Raw genomic sequence first — 13,676 nt, 5'->3', positions numbered from 1 at the left:
AGAACGGAGGGAAGCGAGGAGGCTGATCTCGGCCATGTACAGGGCTCTGGTGGAGTCAGGAAAGGGACCCAGAGACAAGATGAGGGGAAGGTGGGAGAGGGATATGGAGGGGAGGTTGGACCCACATTTGTGGGACAACTTTGCAGGGGAGTCTCCCGAACCTCGAGCTCTAGTCAATATAAGCTTCATGCCATCAAGCTTCTGCATAAGTGGCAATATGACCCGGTTAGACTCTCAAAGATGTATCGGAATGTCAGCCCCTTATGTTGGCACGAATGTGGCTCAAGGGCGGATTACTGGCACATGTGGTGGGGGTGCCCAAAGGTACAATTCTTTTGGCACATAATCCTGGGGTGGATTAAAGAGCTTGATGGGATTGCCAGAATTAAAGCCTCACTGCTGGTCCTGTTTGGCCTAGAAGCAGCAGAGGGTTAATGTTATAGACTCCCCTAAATGGCAGCTAGCTTGGTGGAAAAACGTACATACGCCAGATAAAAAGGAATGGATTAACGTGGCTAAACATATTTATGTTATGGAACAGATAACTGCTGGGGTCCATGGGGTTGGGGGATCACTGGAGCAGGAATAGGGGAAATTTGTCAATAAATATATGACGCATGGAACGACCTGAGCGGATCTAATAATAGAGAACAGCAGTGGGAGAACGTTGTTGCCAGGGAGAATGTACCTCGTCGGATCGATGGACCGAATGTTAGGACATAACAAAAGGGTGCCACCCGAGTGGGCTCATGAAGCTAATGGACCATAACTGAAGTGGACATTGTCACTGTCTAGCCTGCTATGGGATTTATAGAGTGAGAAGTCAACTAATTAGGGTGGTGGGTGGGCCAACGGGGGGGGGGGGGGCGAGGGTTAACTGGGTGTTGATTGTTTAAGATGATAGATGACCACACAGAATCCTGAGTTCAGTAATGTGAATGTTTTCCTTTTTCCGTGTGTTGTAATGTTTTGAAAACCATGAATAAAGTATAAATAAATCAAAGAAGGACTTCCTACAGAGGACAGTCCTCCTGGAGAAGCCGCCTGGGAAGGCAGTTTGTCTGCCGGAGACGTGGAGAAAACCGGGACATCCAGGAAGAAGGTGAGCGCTCCGGAGCCAGTCCTGAGACAGAGGAAGGGATGGCAGGCTGGAGGACGCCAGCAACAAGCGGCCCTGAAGTTTGGGAGGTGCGACAGCTTCCTCCAAAGGACGGTGGGTGCTGCAGAGCTGCTGCAGACCAAACAAAGCCTCCCCAAGCACCACAAGTCCCGCGGCTGACTGAGGAAGCTGGGAGAAAGCGAACGCCATTGCAAACCAGGAAAACAGGTACGTGGAGGGGCAGACAGACGCTGGGAACCAGAGAAGATGGTGGCAATCAGAGAAGGGGGATAAATACCCTGAGCCTAGGGTCTGTGACCCTAAAAATAAGAGGAAGTGCTGGCAAGCAGAGAAGAGGGGGGGGGGGGGATACCTACAATAATATATGGTAGTGCTTAGCAGGAGAGTAAACCAGGTCTGCCTAGAAGGATAAGTACCGAAGACGGGCAAGTCTGAGACTCGCACCCATAACAGAAATACATCAGTTGCTCATCCCCATAGTCACAGAACCTAATAATAATGTGTTTCGCCAAAGCGCTTTACAGAGAACATATTTACATACAATATCACCCAACCAACGTTGGTACTCATGTATTGACCTCGGAAGGATGAAAGGCTGAGCTGGCTTTGTAGGGATTCGAACCTGCAACCAGCAGATCAAACACAGATCACACCAGCGAGCGCTCAACCCGCTGAGCTTTCTTACCTGGGAGAAAGGTGACCTAGGTCGGCTGTGCAATAGGTAGTACTTGGCAGGAGCGTACACCAAGTCTACCTAGAAAGAGAACTGTTGAAACCAGGTGGACTAGCATCCATAAAAGAAGCACAATCGTTACTCCTCTTCATAGTCACAGTAGAAGAGTGAACCCGGGTTGGCTGTGCAAAGTAAGGGAAACCTGGGGAAGGGAGAAAGCCCCAACCCTACTTTCAAAGTCTGTAGCAACAAAAATGTCACCTGTGTGTCGATCTCCTACGACTGCAGCCTCACACTATGTGCTACATTTCAAAGGTCCTTAACGCTAAAGTTTGTACGATGTGGCCACCCTAATACTCCCCAAAACCTATCAAATGTGGGGGACATGGATGGGCACACACCTAATGCACCAGTTTTAACTGCAGACCCACAATTACATTTTTAAACCCTGACTCATTAAAGGCTGCATGTCTGCTTTTACCTTAATTTGATGTGTCATAATGTCCCCAATGATCACTTGATGCACAACCACAGTGATAGCCTGACATCCATCCATGCCCTTAACTACAAAGGCATCCAATAAAGCCCCCCTCTAGGCATTACCTTCGTTCCATTATGTACTTTTTTTAAACAATATTTTTATTCTAATGATAGAACTTTTGATTGTTTTACCAATTTAATTTGTAGAATTCTTCTTATAACTTTAAGTAGATAAAAAATAAAGAGTCTCAATGGCAAATCTCTGATGTAGCTTGTACATTGGTTATATCCAGCAATATATGTTATTTGATTTTAGAGCCTCAATTGCATTCTCTCGGATATATAGGTTCAAATCGTACTGCATTTTAACTGAAATTATAGTATTCACAGCTATTTTCCAAAAAGTAAACCATTTTAGAAACTCACCAAAACGTTGCTGGGACAGTAAAATGAAGGTGACTGGCAACCGGTGATCCATCACTGGCCAACAATGATTAGACGTATCAACCTCAAAAAAGGATGGTTTTAAGGCAATCTCTGCAGCCTGCCTAAATAAGTCACCAGTGTCTCAATGGCTGACAGGCACATATGATTAGGCTGAAGACCTATCTTGCTCTCTCAAGCATATATTTCATAAGTGCTAGGAAGGTGCAAAAATTGCAGAACCCAGGCCTCTAAAGAAATTACAAAAAATAAAGAGTGCTACACTGCAAAACCCATAATACGGTACATGCAAAGCGGCCTACAAAGGTTGTATGCAACCTTCAGAAAACCTTGGAGCCAGTAGAAAGGCATCCATGATCACTGGTGTTCATTTTCAAAACTAAGTGTTGGCTGATATGACTTCAGGGCTGAGTGAGCAAATGTAGGTCTTGTTATGCTCCTACACAAGTCAGGTCATTAGGGTTACATATCTTATTACTGTAAAGTAAATCATGCAAGAGGAAAAGGTTTAGCAAAAGAAACCATAAATCAGCTTTGTTATACCATCAAGGAATGTGTTGAAGGTAAAGACAGAGGTACCTGGAGTGTTAAAGGTGCGTCCCTGTTGTACTCTCGGTCCTCACCAAGCCAAGAGATCTTGTGTCCCACAGACTGACGAAGGCGAAAGCTGAACTGGGAGTCCCCCAGACACCCTGAAATGGAGAAAGGACAGACTGAGCACAGAGTTTGGTTCAGCAGACAGGGTCAAATAAAGAAAAGGACATAGCAAACACCTCCTACTGCCTTCTCAGAAACTCTGCACTATACAAAAAGGACAGACTAAGCAAATAGAACTGTCCAGATGCATACAGTCATGGCCCTGTCAAGGAGGAACGACTGGAGCACCCCTCTCCCTTTTCCAGCAGGAGGCTCACCAGAACAAAAGCCTGAGCAAGGATAGTCTCGGATTCGGGAGATGTGAGTTTCGCAGGGCAGGCCCTGAACCCAGAGCCCTATATGTGCCACAAATGTCAACACCTGTACCGCTCGTTGTCTCCCAAAACCTCCCAGTGCACTTCATCAGCCATAACGCAATAGTGAGCAACTAAGAAAACCTGGACCGTAGCTAGGAGAGGGTTATCAAGCAACACCATAAAACGAATTGAGAATCTCTGTACCCAACGGAAAATAAGAAATCCAACACCCTACCGGACCAGCCCAGCAAAACGGGTGAACAGAACAACACAAAGGAGGAGTGAGTAGAGACTGCAAATGAACAGGAGGGAAACAGAAACCCTCCTCATGCCAAATGGGCATGAAAACTCTGCGAGGATAGCTCAGGGAAACGTGCTTGTCTTGGAAGCAAGACAACCCAGAGTGTCATGAGTTTGAATCCTAGTTCTTCGCTTAGTGGTCTACGGCATGAAGCGCGATTCAAGAGCTCCATTTTTTTTTTTACTCACCAATACCTGAGGAAAGCCACAGGAAGATCAAGCAGTCAGAGTCCCTGGCTTCTACAACACCAGAGACTGTTTTAAAAATCGTGCCGGAAAAGAGGGAGGTGCTTAAAGGGTTTTTAAAGCCTCTAACCTGTCTAATACAAACCCTGGGGAAAGGACTGTACCAATTGGTGATGGAAGTCATGTCAGCGCTGCAGTCAATGGGAAGGCGAGAGAGGCACAGAACCACCAGCCCCACACAACAAAAGCAGTCACAAATAAAGGCAGAGTGTAGGTTGCTTAGGTGAGTTCACAAGAGGTGCTGAAGAGTGACTGGACGAAGGAGCAGAGTGTTAAAGAATTGGTGGAAGAACTTAGCAAAGGTGAGGTATTTGTTAGCGGGAGAGGCACTAGTAGTGTCTAGTGTAGGAATTCGGGTGTATAGAAGGTGTGATAAAGATATTGTGGGGGTAGCAGTAGTTAGTGTGAGATGGACTGAATATTAAGAGAGTGAGGCTCAGAGAGGGCCATAAGAGGGGTTTGCAAGGAGAGGGACACAGGAAAGAAGGGGGCGGGAGGTGTGAGCCGTGGCAGGAGGGGATTAGCAGGACACAGGAGGAGAGTAGGAGCAAAGAGAAGGGGAGCAGTAAGATTGGGGAAACTGTAGTAACATCGGAGGGCAGATGTATGTGGTCGGAGAAACATCAGAGGAAACAGATGTGGGGAGAAGAGAAGGTGGGTGGAATTTGCAAGCATCAGCCAGTAGCAGAAGAAGCAGAGTAGTAGGTTATTGAGTGGGTTTGGAGTCCCCAATGACACACACCTACACCACCATTTTAGAACTAACCATTGCTAGTGTAGGGCCAGGAATTAGGGGACCATTGTTAATCAAAGCTAACTATTTGGCAATAGAGGTGACTGGTCGGTCAGTAGCACTAACTGGGTGTTACGGGCAACACCAAGGAGGCACGTGAGAGAGAAAGGAGGACGGCCCTAGCGCCACTACCCAAACACCTTGTCCAGCCAGTACATTTTATTGAATAACCTGCCTTTTCATATACTGACCTATCTACACCCTCAGAACTGAGCAGTTGATAACTTTTTGTTGTGCAGAATATGGCACCTTCCCGCTGGGTCGATCAGTTAAATAACTTGTAAAGAAAGAATTGTTAAGAGTCCAAAACTGTATCCAGCCTTTTTAAAATGCAATCATGAAAAATAAACTTCCTGTGTAAGGATTAAGTTAGCCACAGCCAACACGTGGTTCGACCCTATCCGAGTAGCCAATCTTTTTATGAACCGATTTGAAACTACGTATATTATGCCAAGTGCTGAGTACGAGGTCTGTGTGAAGAATTGGTACACATAAATCAATGATGTTTTCATGGTATGACAAGGAACCCAAAACTTACAAGATTTTGTTTAATATCTAAACCAAAATGATTCATGCACTTCTAGCAGCTCTAACAGAGTTTTAGATATACGTATAACTGTGTTTCCAGAAGGATTGCAGACACACACCTACAGAAAACCGCAGGTCAATTCTCTGTTACACGCTTCAAAGGGTCATAAAAGAAAGGTTATTCAAAACATACCCAAAGGCGAATACATTAGAGCACGTAGAGCACGTAGAAATTATAATAATGAGGTGAGCTTCAAAACTGGATGCTTATTCTTGAATGAGAGATTTATGAGCAGAGGTTACCCCAAGGCATTATTGGAACAAGCTGAAAATTCGGCTTGCAACATTGCGAGAAAAACTTTACGTAATGCACAAAGTCAAACACAATAATGAGGATGGCCATCCAATAAGATTTATAACGAGATACAACACAGACAGTTATAAAGTCCAACAGATCCTTAGGAAACACTTGCATCTGCTTTAAATGGATCAAGACACGAAGAGCTATGTAAATGAGACACCTACCTTTTCATATAGAAAGGCACCCACGCTTACGACGCTCCTCAGCACCTCATACATGTCTGAGATCACTTCAAAGACCACTGACTGGTTACAAAAATCTAGTCACACTGGCTTTTTCAAATGAGGCCTGTGCTCCGTGTGCCTTTGCAATGAACACTCAAAAGGTGGATTTAAAAAAAAACATTGCGACTTCAATATCAAACAATGTATCAACTGCTGTACGAAATGTGTTATTTATGCTATCATCTGTGTCTGTACAGTCATCTACATTGAGAGTACAATAAGGGAATTGAGAATCTGGATTCGTGATGACCCAAGCATGCTGGGAAGCCAAGACAAGTGGCAACAAGAATCCACTGGCAACGCACTGGGAAGAGAAACACCAACTAGACAATAAGAAAGATATCGGATTTGTGGGATTGGAGATCGCCTCTTGTGGTGTCAGAGGAGGAGACAGAGAACAAACTCAGTCAACAGGAAGCAAAACATATGTAAATCCTGCACTGTAACACAAGTTCTAAATTCGGATCATGAGTTCAATGTCTTTTTGTGAACTACGATTTCAATAATTGAGACATTTGGAAGAAATCGCCTCAGGTGAAATTACCTTGCCACCGTAGCGAAGACATGGACGGGGAGGATAGCTCAGCGTCAACGTGTTCGCCTTGGAAGCAAGACCACACGAAGCAACACAGCTTCGATCCCCGGGTCCGCGCTTAGAAACCTCTGGGTTTTTAAGCGCGTTATAAATACGCAACTAAGACCACAACAAAAAAAAACAATTATGCAAACAAACAATGTCAATGTAACAGCGCCTCGATGCCCGCGGGCTGTGTGAGTGCTTTAAAAATGCAAATAAATAAATATAGCAGATACATTGCAGAGAGCTTTTAAAAATATTAGTCTTACTTTGGGTCCATTTATCCATTATTATTAATTCACCACAGTAATTAATGACACACCCAGTCCTGCACGGAAGACACATACTAGATATATTGCAGAAAGCTTTTAAGAATTTTGTCTGTTTATTTACCGATACTCAACTTGGGTCAATTACTCCATTATTTACTAACCAACATCATTCGTGAAATACTTAGTTCAACACAACAACTGTTATTAATGATATACTTATCTCTATACAGGAGGTTTTTGCTACTTACCGAATTGCAGCCATTTCTGTTATAAAACACATTATTCATTGATATGACACATGTGACGTAATCACGAATAACCATATTGGGATCTAGCTATTACATAACAGATGTCAGCCCCTAGATCCGTTTCTATTATACAGACTGTGGTCCGTCATAACTTTCAATTGTAAATATTAATCATAACACTGCACAACAGTGCATCTTTTAAATTATTAACTCGTTATATTGCGAGACGCCTCAACTGAGGTTGTTGCACAATGACACTAGAATAACTAGCGACACAGACTACCTTCCCAACTGCATTTGAATACATGGAAGGATCGGGATAGTCAGGAATGGTGATATCACACGAAGTACGTGGGACGTCAATCAGTTAATATAATATGGCCACAAAATTGCAGTGATGACCTACCGCGAGGAATGCCAAAAGGCTAACAAATCTGAATAGACTGATGTTAACATCACACAAGTGTTTAGAAGGTACGAGAACTATGGATCCTGTTATAATCAGTGAGACTGTGGTGTCGTTTGTACGGAACAATGACTATTAGGGTTTCTGTTTTCTGTATTAACATTTTTATTGAAATATTGACAATTCAGTACAAACAAAAAGGCCATACAAAGAAAGAATAATAAAAAAACATGTTGCTATGTCAGGTCCAGGAACCTGCCACAGATCTTCTCATACTGACCGCCCTTTTTTTTTGCCTGCACAGGATGACTCTCTCAAATAACGACATCTTCTGCAGGACCTCAACCCACACGTCACACCGTTGACGTGGGAAGTTTTGTACCCTTCCAATCTCTCAACACAATCTTCACAGAGAGACAGGCCCTAAAGAACCAGCAATTCTGTGGGTAATTCAAATCTTCCAAAGGTCATCTTCCCTCACGACAATGGTCACAAAATCAAAGTTCTCAAAACCTTGTTCATTGTCTTCATAACTTCACTCCAGAACAGACGCACTCTACAACATTCCCACATCATGTGTTAAAATGAGCACAACCTATAACCACACCCCCAACAGGCGTCAGAGTCAATCATACCTCTTGTACTCAGCCTGGTTGGCGTCCAATAAACATTATTTAAAATCTTTATTTGCTGCACCCTCTCACACAGGTTCAATGAGGTCAGGGACACATTTCTGCATAGGTTTTCCCACCGGCCCTCCGAAATGTCTGCACCAATTGCATCTGACCGGATCTGTGTGATTTGGGCATGGCAGAATTGTTCACGGCGGAATGGAGCGTAGTCAATTTTGCCGCAAAACCTATCTGCAAATCTATGCCCACCAACCCCCATACATCCCCACCCTCCCCACTTACCTTTTGCACGTCTGCTTCCTTCTGACCCTGCAGTGTCAGACGCTGCTGGGTGCCCTTTTCTCTTTTTTTCACCGTCCCCGCCTCCAATCCTCAGGAAGTGGGCGACACCCCTGCTACCCACAAGGCCATCACTACTGAACATGGGAAGCAGGGGGAAACCCAGGCAACCCCCACTCCCCATGTTCGGTAGCGATTACCCAGTTAGATTGATTTAAAAAACACAAAAAAAAGAATAAAAAAAAAAAAAATCTGTCAAATTTTCCTCGATGAATTCGACCAGATGTACCATTCAATCAATTACAATTAAAATGGATCAACTTGGGTAATACCATCTGGCCATGTCCTCAGTAAATGTTCATTCGACTTTTTCCTGCTCATTAAAAGCTTGTACATTAGTTCAATATATGTTACTTAAGAGCGTCCCGTTCGTTCACTGCGATATTCCCAATCGCCACCCGCAATCTTCTATATCCACCGTACGAGCTGCCGTGAGGATCAACATTCTCAAAAGCCTGCCGAAGGGGATTGAATCATTGTTCTCAAATAACTCTCCAAACCACTGTTCAAAAACCATGCTCAAAAACAAGGGCGGCCAGAAAACTTTCCTCCGGTCGATCAGCACCTTCTTATTCATACAGATCGAAGTTCTTGGAGACATTGCAGGGCCCAAACCCCATGCGATTCCTCCAGAAACGTTAACTAGTGAATCATTGAAAAATCACAGATGGTAATGTTTGAAGTTTTGAAATCCTAAGTAGCTGTAACTTCTGCAGTTTCAGACATGTTATTTTCCGATTCCATAAGAAGCTCTGCAACTGTCTTTCAATCTCCAAAAAATGTGACTTCTTCACACGAAGAGGCAGCATACTCAGAATATAATTGATGCAAGGCACCAGTCATCTTGATAGCATTGACTTTCCCCACAAGTTCAACTCTGACCGCTTTCCCAGATCCAGTTTCATGTTCAGCATCAAGTGCCTCATGTTCTCGTCCATCATATGTTTCACCTCCTTCTTCGGCCACACTCCCAGATATCGCATCTTTTCGGGGCACCAATGGAAACCGAACCTGGTAACATGTTCGCTCCTGCACGATGAAGACACAGATCTACGTGATCCGACCGCGGTTGATTTTGCCACGGCCGGAAAGTTTGCATGAGAAAGGTGCGAGCCACCAAAAGTCTGAACCTTTCTCATGCGAGAACACGTATATACTCACAACCCCACCACACCATTACACAACCCCACCCACACCCCCCAACATAAACAAACCCCACTTAACTTTTTCTTCAGGCTGAGTCCCTAAAGTGCCAGTCACTTTCACTTCTGTGATTGGGAACCAGCGCCGCATGGTCCTTTTTTTTTTTTTTCAGGGGGCTGTAGGGGTTTCCCCCGCAACCCCCGCTCACTATACTATAAAGTATAGTAAGCGGGGTGTTGCGGGGGACAACCCCGCAGCCCCCGTTTTTTTTCCTTTTTTGTTTGCGGGTGTGCTGCAACACCACGCTCACTATACCACACAGTATAATGAGCGGGGTGTTGCGGGGGGACAGCCCCGCAGTATTTTTTTTTTGTTTACTTACCTGCAATGCTACCACCAAAGGTTCAAACTTTTGGTGTTCGAACCTTTGGTGGTAGCATTTCTACAACTTTTTGTTCATGAGACGGTTTAGATACAGTCTTTTTGTACAATACCGAAGACACTGGAATAGCATCAGATTTAGACCAATTGATTTTGTAGCCTGAGAATGAAGGGAAGGCATTTATCTGCTCCATCGAGGACGGCAAGGAAGAATCCAGATCCATTGTCACAAGCAGCATGTCATTCGCATAAAGCCATACCTTCTGTAATGCCCCCCGAAATGGACACCTTTTATTCTCTCATGCGACCTGATCCTCGCTGCCAGGGGCTCTATTGCCAACACTAAAAGCAAAGGTGATAGTGGACAACCTTGCCTAGTGACCCTCATCAGTTCAAACTTTCCCAAAGACCTGCCATTCGTGTTCACCACCGCCGTTGGCTCAGTATACAGCAACAACATCCATTCTCTTATCTCTTGTCCAAATCCTAAGCACTCCAGTAATGCAAAGAGTAAGCTCCACTCTATTATGTCAAACGCTTTTTCAGCATCAAGCGAAAGAGCAACAATAGCCGATGACTGTCTGACTTTCCAGTAACGACAATATCAGTTTCTGGAAATTGGTGGACTGACTCCTCTCTTTCACAAACCCAGACTGATTCTCATCTACAAGACACTGCAAATTCCCCTCAATCCTCAATAAAAGTGCTTTAGCAAGTATCTTATTGTCAGTGTTGATTAGAGTTCTGGGCCTATAGGTCGGCATGGCCGTAGGGGTTTTGCCTTTTTTCAGCAGCAATGATATGGATGCATGCTGCGGCGACAGAGGGAGAGACCCCTTCTTTCTTGACACTTGCAACATCTCCAACAGCAGCTCAAAAACCTTTCTCGGCATGACCTAGTAGAACTCTGCTGGGAGACCGTATGGGCCAGGACACTTTCCCCCATTCAGGTGGTCTGCCGTCTTCTTCAGTTCATCCACCATGAGAGCCGAGTCAAGGCCGATCCTCTGAGTCCGGTAGACACTGCAGACCACTTGCTCCAATATACTTCTTCAGGTTCTTCACGTCAGGCTTCACCTCCGACGCATACAGCTTCTCATATTATTCACATAACTCTGTGTTAATCTCCTCTGGTTTGTACGTCACCACCCCAGAAGCACCCATGACGGTGTTGATGGTTCTGTAGCTCCCGTAGACCCTTAGGCGGTAAGCCAGCAGTCTGTCACACTTTTTCCCTCCTTCATAATAGTTGAATTTTGTCCTAAAAAGGAGCCTGTCCGCCTGCTCTGTCAACGACTTGTTCAACTCAAACTTCTTTTTCAGAAGCATTGCTTTCTTCTCATCTGTTGGAGATGCCATATAAGCACATTCCAGCGGTTGGATCTCTTCCTTCATCATCTGCATCTCATGATCCCTAGTTCTGTTTCTTTGACACAAGAGTCCTATCAGTAATCCGAGCATGTAGCACTTAAAAGCCTCCCACACAGACTCCACGCGTATTCCGTTTCTTGGGCGGGGGTCTCCACTGAAACACACTTGCTCACTTGTGGTGTTCCTCAAGGCTCTGTCCTTGGTCCTTTTATTTTTTCTCCGTACACTCCTTCATTAGCTGGGGTTCTCTCTTCTTTTGGGTTCTTACATAATTTCTATGCTGATGATACACAGCTTTTTCTTTCATTTCCACATTTTTCTGACGAGATTCACCACAAAGTTTGCACCCGTTTAACTTACTTTCATCTGGTTAGCAAGGTCCTATTGCAATTTTGAAATACTTTGTGTTTTAAATATTGATCCTATTGTATGTACTGTTTTATTGCTATGTAAAGCGCTTGGTGTAAGGCGCTATATAAAACAAAATAAAATACAAGACAAATACCTCAAGCGTTCTGTTTGTGGTTATTAAAAAAAATGCTGCCTCTTTCACCAGTTGGTCCATAGTCTCATTATCTTCCAGCAGCACTGTATTCATTTTCCAGTAGTTTGTTTTGGACATTGAAAAGGACAATGCGATCTCAGCAGAAACAGGAGCATGGTCAGATACAAGTATTGCATCGATGTCAGCACAAATCAACCTCTGGGTACATTGACCGGACACCAGAAGCATGTCAATGCGAGAGTAGACGTCATGAGGTGCTGAGCGGAAAGTATAATGTGTGTCGGACGTGAGAGTCTCAATGCATCAACAAATCGGAATTCCTCAAGTAAACCATTTGAAGACCTATAGCTGTCCCCCTTCCTATTGGAGCCACTGCTCCGATCAAAGAGGGGGTCAACAGTCACTTTAAAATCCCCACTCAGCAAAATATTTTGTTCACCTGTTCTTTGAAGCAATTGAGCAAGGAACATAAAAAAGGAACCATTCCTGCTATTTGGGGCATAAATATTACATATCCCCACCACAGAGTCTTGAAACGTAATTTTGACAGACAATCCAACCTGCATCGTCCTTGTTGGTAGAAACAGACGGGGGAGACCTTTTTGAATCAAAATGCATTCCCCCCTTTTGGTTAGACTAATAAGAGATCCAACCCATCCCCTCCTCAGTATCCCCACTTTGGTATATGTTAAGAAAGTCTCCCGCAGTAGGGCCACATCAACCCGCAATCCATTAAGATAGTCCAGGACTCTCTTGCGCTTGTTGGTGTCATTAGTACCATCAACGTTCCAAGATACTATGGATCCTGACATTATTAACACCTTGTGAACCTGGCCAAACACTGTACACGACAGAAAACGATGACACACAAAAAAGAACTAAAAAAAAAAAACACACACCTGCAAGCTTCCTAAAGCCACACCAGACCAGACTGCGGCGCACCTCAAAATGTTGAATATGCTTTACAGAATCACATGGAAACATGAATGCGTATTAAAACATTCAAGGAGATAACAAACTTACCCGCAACTACTGTGACTCAGGAATATAAATAATAGGCACAGACCATTTTTTGCCTTTCATTTCCAATTACAATTTCTCCAATTTCTCACACAAGACTCTCTAGTTACACATGAGGTTCTCATTCATTCTAATTGGGCTTTTAGATCAACATTGGAGAAAACTTGACCCAGGAATATACCATTTCTTCTCTTGTGGCCATCATCACTTTTTAAGAAGGGTAATACTACCCAGTATTACATGTATAGGAATCTGTCCACAACTATAATAATTGGTGTCTTCATACAATCCAATTATCTTCTTGTTTATCAAAGGCCACTATATGGTTTACTCACACTTGAACAAACTATATTGCATGTAAGAAACAAGATAACATTTAGGGTAAGGTGTATTCCACTTTGGGTGGGCGATTCTTTAATGTACATTCCATTGATGCCCAACACAGACATGAATGATGTCAACAATTACTGTTTTCCCACTTTTCCTCCCCCCACGCCCCACTTTCTCCCATATTGTGCAAAATGGAATGATCGCAATGGAATTAGCACCCTATCTGATATTATGCTCTTAATTGTACCAAATGTAGATACTGTACATATTGACCTTTTTCGTCTAATTACAAAAAGAGTCTTATGTCACGTTTTGGAACCTATATTCTTC

The 13,676-nt window shown here is 43.9% G+C and overlaps 1 protein-coding gene across 2 annotated transcripts in view; it reads right to left on the bottom strand.

Annotated features, from left to right (window-relative positions):
• The window catches only part of DENND6B (DENN domain containing 6B), a 756,791-nt gene that overhangs the window by 595,268 nt on the left and 147,847 nt on the right, over positions 1-13,676 (bottom strand). For both annotated transcript variants that reach the window (XM_069629519.1, XM_069629520.1), the window contains exon 4: positions 3,297-3,409. In XM_069629519.1, the coding sequence (XP_069485620.1) occupies positions 3,297-3,409 (113 nt within the window). The remainder of the gene's footprint in view (positions 1-3,296; positions 3,410-13,676) is intronic.

This window comes from Ambystoma mexicanum, chromosome 12, assembly GCF_040938575.1.
Source record: "Ambystoma mexicanum isolate Mex_15411 chromosome 12, UKY_AmexF1_1, whole genome shotgun sequence".
NCBI classification, from domain to species: Eukaryota; Metazoa; Chordata; class Amphibia; order Caudata; family Ambystomatidae; genus Ambystoma; species Ambystoma mexicanum.
Note: the sequence above shows the minus strand (reverse complement) of the source record. Positions and strands in the feature narration are given on the sequence as shown.